The 15,227-nt window shown below is 37.2% G+C and overlaps 1 protein-coding gene across 1 annotated transcript in view; it reads left to right on the forward strand.

Moving 5' to 3' along the window:
* The window catches only part of LOC124789901 (hemocytin-like), a 543,737-nt gene that overhangs the window by 457,796 nt on the left and 70,714 nt on the right, over positions 1 to 15,227 (forward strand). Inside the window, exons 63-65 of the mRNA XM_047257418.1 lie at positions 6,678 to 6,861; positions 7,585 to 7,703; positions 11,496 to 11,610. Coding sequence (XP_047113374.1) covers positions 6,678 to 6,861; positions 7,585 to 7,703; positions 11,496 to 11,610 — 418 coding nt within the window. The remainder of the gene's footprint in view (positions 1 to 6,677; positions 6,862 to 7,584; positions 7,704 to 11,495; positions 11,611 to 15,227) is intronic.

Consider the following 15,227-nt stretch of genomic DNA (forward strand, 5'->3'; position numbering starts at 1 on the left):
AACATCACATATCCTCTCAGCCTATAAAGTTTCATTTCGTTTCCTCTTCCCCTTCTGGGTGCTTCAGTTTTTGTCAGGCAGTGTATTTCTATATACATGCATAGTTTCACCTTATTTGAATCACTCCAACTGTTTTAGTATGTGCTTTGTTGTGATTAAAAATATTGTGGCGCCTTACCAAACCCTTGAATTTAATAGAAATACATGGAAAAAATTATTATAGCTTGGATAATATGCTTTTTTAACATAAATGTGAAATCAGAGATTTTTTATATAAAATTAAAAAGATAATATGACTTTTTAACAAAATCTGTTAAATAACTTGCATTTTCTGTTGCACAATTGTGATTTCTAGACTTGCAGCACTACAAGCATGCTTTTTTCCCTTTATAACACATATTTTCAAGTTGCATACATAAATTAAATGTTTGATGTAGGGTACTCTATTATATTACACAGATTCCTTTTGAAAATGCCTCTGAAATACCAGTGTTTGACCTTGAGTTATTCTGGAACTCTAGAATTGTTCATGACCCACTACTGCATACATTGAATTCATCTGCATTATAGCTCCTGTTACTGCACAATAATTTTACTCTGTACTACGAAATAAATTTAGAAATTGCATGACACTACCCGTTTTGGGTGTATACTCTTCACTGTCTCTGTCTCTACCATGCATTTCCTTTAGATGTTAGCCACTCTCACTGAATTTTTTGTGAATACTTTCCATTTCTGGCTACCTTCTCTTTCACGGGCAAGTCTTCATATAATTCAAAACTGAATGGCATTGATTGATTTTATCTTGAGGTGTCAAAATCTGGTGTAAGAATGCTTTGTGATCACAACTACATGATGGTAAGTCAAATGGTCACTTCAGATAATACCTGCAAAGACAGACACAATTAGGAATTGGAAAATTCCTACCAAAGCAAAGATCATGATATACAAATCACATCTGCCAATTTTGTCTTGTGGATCAGTGTACTGGTTATGGATGAAGAAAGATCTGAGTAGAGTACAACCAATAGAGATGTGCTTTCTGTGAAGGTTGCTGGGTAAGGGAGAAGGGACAGGATAAGAAATGAAATAATAAAAAACATGCTTCAGATCAGTCCTCTAAAAGAAACAATGAAGAGTGGTGGTGTGAAATCGTTTGGTCCCATTAAAAGACTGGGGAAAGAAAGATTACTAAGACGAACTGTGAAATGGATGGAGTCTGGAAGAAGACCAATTGGAAGACCATGAACAAATTGGAGAGACAGATGAAAGATGATGTGGATCGAGGTCTGTGAACAACCAGTGTAAGCAGAAACATTTCAGGAAGAAGAATAATGCAACGCAGCACTAACCTCAGATTGCTGGCTTTATTTTATTTACATTCTTTAATACTCCTTTCCCTCTTCTGATGTGAATCACTATTTTTCCATGTAGCGATATATGATCCTGTGTTCACTTTGAGATTACCATTTAGATAAAATACACTGTGTATCTTCAGAAAACTGCATTAATACACCAAAAAAGGTATTTGACAACTGCAGGAGTTCACTCAAAAATTACCAGAGGTGTCTTCTGAGTAGCCTCTGTCTGTCAGGTTATTAAGATACAACATGTACAACAAGGGTCGAAGCATATGGTGCTAGTTTTACATATTTCAGTGACTCTGCTTCCAGGGTAATGTGCTGCACCCTCCCTATAAAGAAATCACAAATTTCATTTGATATCCCATAGGCTTGTTTCCTAAACGCTGATAATAGAAATTTCGTTGAAACTGATATAAAGATTCTCAAAATCTTTATTTCAAGGTAAAATGATAATTCATACTCAATACTCTGTTGCAAAATTTTGTTTGTGAGTTCCAAATCATCTGTTGTGTTGTATCTACATCAAAAAGCAAACATATCCATTCTTCTCTAAAGCCAACATATCCCTTCTTCTTCTCCTTGACTGTCTCTTTGATGTTGGAGACCAAATGCATTTTCTACATTCTTCCATCAATCATTTCTGTTCCTGGCTTTTGTGGACCATTCCACTTTTCTCAGTTCTACATCTGATGAAAATCCAGTGTTTTGTTTATGTGATTAGAAATAATTTTAGTGAATATTTTGTACATTATGGACTGGAGGCTGGTGTTTCTCTAGTAATGTATGTCCCCTTAGTTCCCTTACTTAGAAAGTAGGTTGATTACAGCATTATTCCAATTTTCGAGATTTATCTGATTCCAGGAACATCTAGTAAACTGAATTGCAAGTTCAAATTGTATTACTTATCCTACAACTTTAGACATTTATACTGAAACACCACCATTTACTTGCATTTTCTTTTCTTCGTACTTCAGAAGTCACTACCCATTGGCAGGGGTGAGCAAATGAGTCACACATATGACAGAACAAGGCAGGAACACATTGCAGTTACTACAGAGGGGGGAGACCCGTGGTCTAGGGGTAGCGTCTTTGATTCATAATCAAAACGTCTTTGGTCCCGGGTTCTATCCCCGCCACTGCCTAAATTTTGATAAATAATCAGCATTGGTGGCCGAAGACTTCCGGCATAAGAAGTCACTCTCATTCTGCCAACGGCCTTGTCAAAGAGGGCGGAGGAGCGGATAGAGGTTCAGGACACTCTCTTGTCCTAGGGGTGGGAAATTGCCCCTAAAGGCGGAAGAATCAGCAATGATCAACGACATGAAGATGCCGAAGGCAATGGAAACCACTGCATTAAAGTATGAGTATCGGGTAATATCAACAGCAGCAGAAAATGATATAACAGGTGTAGGATTCGTTATGAAGAGGAAGGTAGGGCAGAGGGTGTGTTACTGTGAACAGTTCAGTGACCGGGTTGTTCTAATCAGAATCGACAGCAGACAACACCGACAACGATAGTTCAGGTATACATGCTGACGCCGCAAGCTGAAGATGAACAGATAGAGAAAGTGTATGAGGATATTGAAAGGGTAATACAGTATGTAAAGGGGGACGAAAATCTAATAGTCATGGGCGACTGGAATGCAGTTGTAGGGGAAGGAGTAAAAGAAAAGGTTGCAGGAGAATATGGGCTTGGGACGAGGAATGAAAGAGGAGAAAGACTAATTGAGTTCTGTAACAAGTTTCAGCTAGTAATAGCGAATACCCTGTTCAAGAATCACAAGAGGAGGAGGTATACTTGGGAAAGGCTGGGAGATACGGGAAGATCTCAATTAGATTACATCATGGTCAGACAGGGATTCCGAAATCAGATACTGGATTGTAAGGCGTACCCAGGAGCAGATATAGACTCAGATCACAATATAGTAGTGATGAAGAGTAGGCTGAAGTTCAAGACATTATTCAGGAAGAATCAATACGCAAAGAAGTGGGATACGGAAGTACTAAGGAATGACGAGATACGTTTGAAGTTCTCTAACTCTATAGATACAGCAATAAGGAATAGCGCAGTAGGCAGTACAGTTGAAGAGTAATGGACATCTCTAAAAAGGGCCATCACAGGAGTTGGGGAGGAAAACATAGGTACAAAGAAGGTAGCTGCGAAGGAACCATGGGTAACAGAAGAAATACTTCAGTTGATTGATGAAAGGAGGGAGTACAAACATGTTCCGGGAAAATCAGGAATACAGAAATACAAGTCGCTGAGGAATGAAATAAATAGGAAGTGCAGGGCAGCTAAGACAAAATGGCTGCAGGAAAAATGTGAAGACATCGAAAAAGATATGATTGTCGGAAGGACAGACTCAGCATACAGGAAAGTCAAAACAACCTTTAGTGACGTTAAAAGCAATGGTGGTAACATTAAGAGTGCAACGGGAATTCCACTGTTAAATGCAGAGGAGAGAGCAGATAGGTGGAAAGAATACATTGAAAGCCTCTATGAGGGTGAAGATTTGTCTGATGTGATAGAAGAAGAAACAGGAGTCAATTTAGAAGAGATAGGGGATCCAGTATTAGAATCGGAATTTAAAAGAGCTTTGGAGGACTTACGGCCAAATAAGGCAGAAGGGATAGATAACATTCCATCAGAATTTCTAAAATCATTGGGGGAAGTGGCAACAAAACGACTATTCACGTTGGTGTGTAGAATATATGAGTCTGGCGACATACCATCTGACTTTCAGAAAAGCATCATCAACACAATTCCAAAGATGGCAAGAGCTGACAAGTGCGAGAATTATCGCACAATCAGCTTAACAGCTCATGCATCGAAGCTGCTTACAAGAATAATATACAGAAGAATGGAAAAGAAAATTGAGAATGCGCTAGGTGACGATCAGTTTGGCTTTAGGAAAAGTAAATGGATGAGAGAGGCAATTCTGACGTTATGGCTAATAATGGAAGCAAGGCTAACGAAAAATCAAGACACTTTCATAGGGTTTGTCGACCTGGAAAAAGCGTTTGACAATATAAAATGGTGCAAGCTGTTCGAGATTCTGAAAAAAGTAGGAGTAAGCTATAGGGAGAGACGGGTCATATACAATATGTACAACAACCAAGAGGGAATAATAAGAGTGGACGATCAAGAACGAAGTGTTCGTATTAAGAAGGGTGTAAGACAAGGCTATAGCCTTTCGCCCCTACTCTTCAATCTGTACATCGAGGAAGCAATGATGGAAATAAAAGAAAGGTTCAGGAGTGGAATTAAAATACAAGGTGAAAGTATATCAATGATACGATTCGCTGATGACATTGCTATCCTGAGTGAAAGTGAAGAAGAATTAAATGATCTGCTGAACGGAATGAACAGTCTAATGAGTACACAGTATGGTTTGAGAGTAAATCGGAGAAAGACAAAGGAATGAGAAGTAGTAGAAATGAGAACAGCGAGAAACTTAACATCAGGATTGATTGTCACGAAGTCAATGAAGTTAAGGAATTCTGCTACCTAGGCAGTAAAATAACCAATGACGGACGGAGCAAGGAGGACATCAAAAGCAGACTCGCTATGGCAAAGAAGGCATTTCTGGCCAAGAGAAGTCTACTAATATCAAATACCGGCCTTAATTTGAGGAAGAAATTTCTGAGGATGTACGTCTGGAGTACAGCATTGTATGGTAGTGAAACATGGACTGTGGGAAAACCGGAACAGAAGAGAATCGAAGCATTTGAGATGTGGTGCTATAGACGAATGTTGAAAATTAGGTGGACTGATAAGGTAAGGAATGAGGAGGTTCTACGCAGAATCGGGGAGGAAAGGAATATGTGGAAAACACTGATAAGGAGAAGGGACAGGATGATAGGACATCTGCTAAGACATGAGGGAATGACTTCCATGGTACTAGAGGGAGCTGTAGAGGGCAAAAACTGTACAGGAAGACAGAGATTGGAATACGTCAAGCAAATAATTGAGGATGTAGGTTGCAAGTGCTACTCTGAGATGAAGAGGTTAGCACAGGAAAGGAATTCGTGGCGGGCCGCCTCAAACCAGTCAGTAGACTGACATTACTTCCTGAATGTCACTCTTTTCATAATTGTTTATCAGAATGTCTGAATTCTTGTGCATTTTCCTCATCTTCATCATCATTATTCACAGTGATCTACAGTGTGTATGTTGTAGTGAATACTTTCCATTTTACCACATGTTAAGGTTTCTTCATGTTCCATTCATATATAAATTGTGGGAAGAATGACAGCTTCAGTGTGTCTGTGTGCGCAGTAATTAATCTAATTTTGTCTTTGTGCTTCCTATGGCAGCAATCGTTAGAAGAAAGTAGTATGTTTCTAGCAACACCACTGCCACTGTCATCGTAGCTGCAGTTCCCCCCCACCCCCCTTCTTTAAGAACTTCCGTCTTATTGTGTGTTGACTATTTCCATTTTATTTCAGTTTAAGTAAAAGAACTTTGATTTTCACATTGGAGTGATATCCATTGTTATTAAATGAGGGCATACTAGGACAGAGAGATTTGTATTTTAAATATGCCCATTTATTTACTATAACTAAGGGACAGTAGACAGATTTTGTGATGCCACACAATCAGCATGGAATGTGTTTTGGTAGGCAGTAAGCTGACAGTCATTAAATTAATTTTTTAGTTATGTAACATTTTATGTTTATTTTATTTGGGTTATACAGCGTTATTACCCATATTAGAAGTAAGAGTCTATGAGACAGCCATCCTGCTTAAGCAAAATTTCAGATGGGATGCTAGCAATCTTCACAGCAGCTGGACTTGTGCATGGAGGAGATTCAGGAGGTTCAGCCTGAGGTAGTCAAGTAGTACATCTCTAACATACACATTCAGATATGAAGAAAATGAAGTAAAGAAAGAATATTACGGCTTTAGTGGCTGGTTGACAATGAGATCCTAAGAAATAAATAACAAACTTGGTTTGCAGAAGGGAGGGAGAGGAAATTGGTAATGTTCTCTTCCAAGAAACCACCAAGAGCCTGTGGCAGTTTCACAGTGGTGCAGTCCACAAGTTATATAACCAGATATCAAGTGCTCAAATAGAATAAGAAGTGGGAGTGAATGTAGAAAGTTGGAATAGTGTTTTGACATATCTAATTATTTCTGTTCATTATTCATATGTCATTTTAATTATAAGATGTGTCCAGTTATTCTAGTGACATAATTAATGAAATTGGTAACAATGCAATCCAAAAGTAGATTGTACAATTAACATAGTCATTTCAGATATTTGTGTGAAAGACATACACATAATATAGATTAATTTTTTTGTCGCTTAGTGCCGTCAGTTGCTCGGGGCCCCTACTGATTTTGTGACTGCCTGTCAGTTTGATATCTGTCACACATTAGAGAAGGAGGATGCTGCTTGCAGGGATATGGAAGCATATGTTCGGAAATGTACACAGCAAGGGCTGTGTGTGGACTGGCGTTCACCATCACGGTGTCCTTTTGTATGTCCACCTGGTATGTTCTCCTACTACATATAGCTGAGTGCATTCAATTGAGATGGTACTGCTCTGATATACTTATGGATTAGACATTACCGCAAACAAAACACAGTCTTTGAAAATCTCTTAGGCCCCTACTTCTTAAGGTTTGTTATGCTTCAATTTCTTTATTTCCTCACTTCCTACTTTTACTATCAGTATAGTAGACAAATTATGCTAGTAATAAGCAGTACTACTGGATTGAGGAGTGAAGAAGTTATAGGGAAACATGAATGTTTATAATATACATTTATTTGTGCATCCACGTAGTACCAATAGAAGTAGACTGCACATTTAAGAAGCGAATGAGTATTGTGTGTTTTCTCAAAGAAATTTTAAGGCTCTCTATTAGAAACAAATCCATTGGCTTACATTTTATTGATGACTGAATTTCTCCTTTACTTCAATACTTTATTGTCAAGGTGTAGTCTTGTGGAGGCTATTTTCCAGGTTCAGTTAATTATTACCATTGTCACTATACCTAAACATGTCCAGTTTTTATGTTACACTTAGCTCGACACATAAAAACTGATTCTGTAAATAACAGCGATGACAGACATTCCATCCACATACATTAATTTTACTCTCAATAAATGTGGGAATTTGCCTGAAAGCATTAGGCATAATTAGAAAATATTACAGTTTATTTATTTAACATTTATTCACATAATTGTGTATAACTGAAGTATTTTGGCCATAGGTATGGTCTACCATGCATGTGGTTCTGGTTGTGTAAAGACGTGTGACAATTACAAGACTTACAATGATACTGAATGCCCCTTGGGTACCAAAGAAGGATGCTTTTGTCCAGAAGGACAGGTAGGTCTTTCCATTTTTGCTTTGTTTTCACTATTGCTGCTGCACAATCCCTGATATTTCCATTGTTATGCTGTGATGCCCATATTCAGTTTTTTTGTCAGTTTGCCACATGTAGAAAAACTGTAAGTTACATGACAAATCTGGAAGGTATAAATATATTAATCTTACAATTAAACTTTAGAGGCAGATGTTTAAAACAAACACTATGAGAGAAGTGGCAAAGACTGTTTCATAATACAGTGGAAACTCGATTAACCGTCATCTTTGGGACTGTGGTCGTGACGGTTGAGTGAATAGATGGATAATAGAAACACTGTATACCTCCAAAACATAACCTCAATCAATTATTTTATGTATAGACACATATCATTCTCACAGTAATCTAATAATATTTTGGAGCGAAAACAAATTAAACACGATTGTAATAGCAAATAAAACTATTTATTACATGATAAAAACATCCGTACAGTAGCTACAAAAGTTGCAAAATACGTAATGTATAGTACTGTACTGTACTGTAAACTTACAGGTGAAATAGTTTATCTAGCTTGGAAATAGTTGGTCAATTTCTTCTGCCTTTTTGATGTTCGAGCTTTCACCCTGGCAATATTTCATATTTTTCGGAGCAGTAGTGCCTGCATTGCATTAGCCTCTTCTTGACTTTCAAACCATTCTATACACTTGGACAGCATTGTTTCAGCCTCTGAATGGCTAATAGTTTGTTTTTCTTCATGGTTTGAACACTCGTCTTCATCAGCCCCTTCTTCTTCTTCTTCTTCTTCTTTGGTGGAACTTACACTGGCAACAATTTCGTCATCACTCAAACTCAAAATTTGAAAACCCCCGTCCACTTTGTCACACTCTAACCACTCTGATACTTCTTCTGACGTCAAATTTGTGCTGATTTGTAAATTATTGCACAAACTGACCATCTCGTCAACTGTCACACACTCAGATTCCTCCGACTCTTCACCTCTAGGTTGAGGCCAAAGTTTATTCCAGCTGTTCTTGAGATTTGACGCTGACAAATCACTCCATGCACTGGCAACATTGAAAATGGCATCTTTAATACTGTAATACCTCCAAAACTGTTTTACAGATGTTGATTCATCAGATGAGAGCAAACTCTCGATAAAAAATTTTTTCTAACACGACGTTTCATGTTTTCGATGATTCCCTAATCCATGGGCTGTATAAGTGAAGTTGTGTTTGGTGGAAGGAAGAGACATGTTATGTTGCCGCCATCACTTTCCATTTCACAAGTAGGGTGCGTTGGGGCATTGTCTAATAGCAATAGCACTTTCTGTGGCAACTTTTTTTCAGCCAAATTTGCTCTAACTTGAGGTACAAATTGTTTGTGAAACCAGGCAGAAAAAATTGATTGATCCATCCAAGCACTCTTCTGGGCGTAGTATTGTGCAGGGAAAGCATTCAAATTCAAATTATTGGATGCACGAGGTTTTCTTGATTTCCCAATCACAAGTAGGGGTAGCCTATGACTGTCGGTCGCATTTGCACAAACCATAGCAGTGATGTGATCTTTTTGTACTTTGAAACCTGGAGCAGCTTTTTCAGAGAGTGATGCTAATGTCTTTTGTGGTAAAGCCTTCCAATGAAGCCCAGTTTCATCACAATTGTAAATTTGCTCCCTAACAAGATTCAATTCAACCATTTTTTTTCTTTAAATTGTTCCCAGAACTCAGCAATTACAGAGCTATCCGCACTGAGTTTTTCTCCACTGATATCAAGTTGGCGAATGCCATGACGAAATTTAAACTTATCAAGCCATGTGATACTTGCTTTAAAAGACGAGTCACCATCAAGTTTGTTGTTCATTTCAACAGCCTCGGCCATTATTATAGGCCCTGAAAGTGGAATCCCCTGACTTATTGCTTGTATAAGCCATCGGTACATTGCAGTGTCCAATTCATCATATTTTGCAGGTTTCATTGTCTTTCTTGTTCGCACATCTCCATCCATGCTCTGCATTGTTGACACATGTTGTTCTATTTTATCAGCATCATGTTTTATATCGTTAACCGTTGTTCTTCCAATACCATAAATCAGCACCACACTTGTCGCAGTTTCACCCTTTCTTAAGCTTTTTTTAATTTCAAGTTTTTGATTAAGTCCTAAAACAACATGTTTACATTTTTCAGGCATTTTATCAAGTCACTGTATCACACGCACCTGCACTAAATATGGTAGTGTAAAATATTAGTCAATAAAGCTTATTAAAATGGAAAACACGTAACACAGCACAGCCCGCTAGATACAATGCGACAATTACAGTCTTCTCGCCACAACTGGAAACTGATCCAGTGGTGATTGTTGACTCACAAGTCAGACAAAGACAAGAAAAGGGGGAGATGTGTTAGCAGGTCAACTGAAGGTCATATTTTATGTACCATTCTACGGCGGGCGGGTACATTCACTTCCCACTAAAATAGAGTAAATAAACAAAGCGAATGCGTCACTGCACCTTAGAGCATTCTGTTATTACAGTATTATTATGTTGTTACAGCAGTGACAGTTAACAGAAACTGACGGTTTAAAGAGTGACGGTTAATCGAGTTTTTACTGTAAAAGTAAAGAAACACTCTTGAGAGGAGGAGGGAGGGGGTGAGATATACATTATACCCTGCAAAGAGTTCAGTTTGTATCACAATAAAATTAATCTGCACCAGGTTAAAGAAGACTTTCTAAGCTGATCAGTGCTTTATCTGCTTATGAGTATGCTGATTACATTTTGATTTATCACCTATTTCACATCAATGAATTATCATTTTTGTATTTTTAACCTGTATGTCATTATCAACACTTATAGATTGCTTAATGCAAGGATCTGCAAGACTAGAAGCTATTTTATGTGTTCTGAATCAATTGTGAGTTCATTCTTCTTTGTTTTGCCTGGTACAGTACAGTTCGGTACTTCAGCAGAGACTCACTCATGTCATGAGCAGATGCTACAGCAGTTTTTGAAGAACCCTTTGATTGCTTTAACATGCCATGTGTGCAGGTGAATAAAATGCACATGACACATATCAAGTTTTAAATTTGATGGAATGCCCAGATAGTTTTACTCCACTCTAAATTTGATGTATACTATTCACATGGCATTTGTCCTTGTGACCATTTGGTTTGTGGTATGTAGAAATTTCAGTCATATTAATGTGCTGCTATTAATACCACAATATTTTACTTATTATGTGTATAATCAAAGTCTGTAATTCAGTCATGGAAAATTTCAAAAGGATAGAATTCCTTTTTCTGGCTTATTTCAAATTCAGGGCGAGATTGTGACTATCAAGTCAACATATAACATCAGTATTTGTTGACTATTCCCTCATAAACAGAAGGATTACTGTTTTCTATGACTTAATTAATTTTGTAAGCTGCCTATTCATTGTGTCTTGAAGCTAATGTCAGTCAGTGCCTGTAGTGCCTGCCTTAGTAAATAAAGTGCATTTTTATTTTGTTGTTTGTTTTTAGTTTCTGGCCTTTCTGCCGCTGTTAAGAAGAATTAGTTAAATGTGGTGCCCAGCAATTTTGTTTTATTATCATCTGTCTCTCAGTATAAGTTGAGGAACTAAGTCCTATTAGTGTTATATACAAAAAAATTCTAATACACTTATGAAGATGGAGCAGAAGGAAATGGAAAAATACTAATAATTAGATGCCAACACATGTACAAAACAATATTTCATGTACACAGTATTTCAGAAAAATTATTTTTAATTCCTGAGGAAAAGCAGGTAAAATGTAATAATGTAACACTGGATGATTTTACAGGTTTTGCACAATGGAACTTGCATTGATGAGGCTCGTTGTTCTCCATGTGATGATGAAGGTCACTTTGATGGAGATATATGGAAGCCTGATGCATGCACTACTTGCAGTTGCAAAGGTAAATACTTGTGATATTATTAGTTTCTTGTATCACTGATAAAATAATTACTAATTTGGAATATGGAATATCTCACTAGTTTATAGATTTGATGTTTCATTCACATGCTTCTGTGACTTCACACTGACTATTTACATAATTTTTACACATATTTATTGCAAATTCAGACTAAATTCATTCTAATTATATTCTTACCATTGCAAAAATGTACACACTAAACAAGATACTGTTTCTTATTATGTCTGAAAGATCGCCTTTGAAACAAATATAATAGGTACATCTGTTTTGAACTGTCTTCATCAGTTAATTGGTAGATGTACCACCATCATAGGCTAGTTGAAGGCTCGTGTGCTTCAACCAACAGTGCATTAATAATGTTTTAATTACGTTAAGGAAGCTTTCTGTGACAAATCTATATCAGTTACTCCAGTTATCAATGATGTGCATACTATCTGTTGTAAAGTATTAAAAACTGCACAAAAATTCGCTCCACACCAACTTAGAGCCCTACAAGCGCATGGTCCATCAGAGTGGTCTGAAGGCAGCTGGAGTGTAGAACAGAGAGCATGAATATCTTTGCAAAGGATGGCGGAACTTGCTGAAGATGGCTGATGCTGCCTTGCCTAATGACAACCGAGTGAGCCTGACAGAACCGAGTGAGCAATTGTCCATGGTCATGCTGATATCACATGCTTGCACCCACTTGCACACAGACTGCGAATTTACAGTGTCCATATGAGCATTGCACTTCTGTTACCATCAGAATTGGGAAAATATTTTCAAATAATGAGAAACACATACAGATAAAAATTATTATTCATTATTCCTGAATAACAGATAAAAATATTTATTCAAACCATTATTTATTTACACGCATAGAAACATTTAGTCATCATCTGTGAATAACACACATTACAAGTAATGGATTAATTTAAATCCCAGTGATATCTATTGTTCTAATTCTTTGTCATTAAACAAATGTACTTTTTATTACCTGTTAAATAGTTTTCATAACAACTCTCTCTCTTCATAACAACCCTCTCTTTTCCTCCCTATGCTCAATCTGAAGTGTAATTCAAACAGTGCAGTGCAGTGGTGGTGTTCTTACTGTACCTGACCTTCAACAATTAACCAAACATTCAAAACAACTGAAAAAGCAGATGTATATCAGGAACATACGTATCAGCAAGATAATTTTTTTTTAATCAGATGTATAAAGCTCACAATATTAAAAAAATCCTCTTATTTTTTGATCACACCTCATGTATTATGAAAGCGAAGGGTGTAAATATTAAATGGTAAAGGTGTCAAAAACAGAACCTTACCACAAACCTGTACTCATAGTTTTTAGTCATAGTGTGCTTTCTTTGTGTATGACACGTAGCAGCCAAGCAAAGAGGAAGTAAAAATGGTATCCCTCAGAAGAGTATTGATTTGATTTGATTTTTATGAGGTATATTTTGTTTCCTCATTTCCATGGTCAGCACTTGCGATACAGCATTATTAAACCTCCTTTACACTGCAAGAGGGAACGAGAATTCTCTCTGGTGTAAATGCTAGGCTCACATGCATGAAATCCATTGAGTCATGCATGGTTAACATTTGCAGTTGTTTGCTCATGTTTTACTGGTTGTCAGTTTCTCAATGAACCATCAAAGGAAGTTTGTGTCCTCTCTGCTTAGGCACTAGCAGTACTGAAAGCTTTCTTCTGCTGTGCTGTCTACTTTTTATGTTACCTAAGCTATGGAGTGGGCCAAAGAGAGTGTAATGTTACTGATAGGAAAATATAGATCTCGTACATGCTTCTGCCATCCAAGAAATTCATAGCACGAACACCAAAGGAAAAGAAATGTGATTGGTAGAAAACTGCCAAAGCACTCAAAGGTCCAACTGGGGGTGTGGGCAAGATGATAAATTCATTGAGAACGGAGTGAACAAGCACAAACTTTGTAATTCTTTTTATTAAAAAGGAAAAGCACAATAAATTTCCTTGAAAATAGACAAGTGTGAATGTGTATGTGTTATGCTGACTAAAAATATGAGAAAGATGTTTTTGTCTACATTCATGGTGTCTGTAATTACATGGCTGATGAATCACTGTTATGTTACAAACTTTTGATGCGAAATAAATATAGTTTACCCATTTCATGCTATCTTCCTTCTAACAAATTATGTAGCAGATTTTATCTAGTGACAGGTCGTATTTATATTTCACATTTCATTAATCATATTTTACTGATGTATCTTTCTTATGTGTACTGTACTAAAGTCCTTTGGAGTGCTTTGCATGTGTCACTGCAGACATCAGCAACTATCTGATATAAGCAACTACAAAAATGTGCAACAATCATTAATGTAAATGTTTCTGATTGCTAATAACCAGAGTGTAAATTCTTCAGTTTATGTTGGCCTTTGGTAAATAGGATTCTGCTTTTAAATGTCTTCCTCAGTTGTAATGAGCAACCAGCAAAAAGTGTCAAATGGCATTCGTGCAAAGTAATGGATAAACGCTAAGGAAAACAGGCACTGCAGTTCAGTGTTAGCACACTACCTCTGCATTTCACATTTACATACAAATGGAACCATCTAAATTCTTCCTTTCCTATGCCAAATACAAATCTGCTGCACAATGTTTGTGACTTCACTTGTGTTTTCTTCATTGTGAAGGGTGCTTTATACTTTCTACTTAAGTCCAGGAAGGTATTCATTTCTGTTGACGTTGAGTTGTCTGCAGCTCACCATATGAAAGAAAACATTTCCAGTGTGTTTTTCTTTCTGAAAACCCATCTGATTGCTACAGAAAATATCATGATATTCATATCTCCCACAATGATGTGATCATCTACTGAAACGCTTTGCAAGAGCATTGTACTAGCTTTATTAGTCATACAGTAACACTAATTACATTTATTTTCAGTTTGAGTGATATTATCAAGCTTATTTTCAGAAGCTGGATATTATAATGTTCATATTCTGTCATAAATGCAGAGTAGATAATATTGTCCTTCATAAGGCCAAAATGAAAGTATGAATCTTCCATTGTTTCTTGGCAGAGCAACTTCATAATTATAAACTAAAAGCACAAAATTGTAGATGTTCTATAGTGCTGTAGAACATTTCTAATTTTGTGGATCACTTTTGTAAAGCATGTCAAAGTACACTCATGTTCACAAAAAAACAGAACACCTTGATCGACTAGATATAGAACATTTGTATTCACAGGACATGTGCATTAGTATGTTCTGTAGAAATTATTAGCATTTCAGTGACCTCTATTCTGCGTGTGTACTGTTGCATAGTAGCTGCAGGGTCCACCATGGGCTCTGAGTACTTGTTCCATACAAGGTGACATCGACACGTATAAGGAGCAAATGTCATCCTGCGATACAGCCATCTGTGCTGCATTCACATGGTTTCAAAGTTCATTTGTGGTGGTTGGCACTGGGTCACAGCACTGCACCCCTTGTTTCACCATATTGCACACATTTCCGACTGGCGACAGCTCTGATGATCAGGAGGGCCAGGGTAAAAGGCTGACATCCTCTGATGCCAAGAAGGCACATGTTCGTGTAGCAACATGTGGTTGTGCATTGTCTTGCTTAAAAATTGCATCTGGG

Source organism: Schistocerca piceifrons, chromosome 3, assembly GCF_021461385.2.
Source record: "Schistocerca piceifrons isolate TAMUIC-IGC-003096 chromosome 3, iqSchPice1.1, whole genome shotgun sequence".
Lineage (NCBI taxonomy): Eukaryota > Metazoa > Arthropoda > Insecta > Orthoptera > Acrididae > Schistocerca > Schistocerca piceifrons.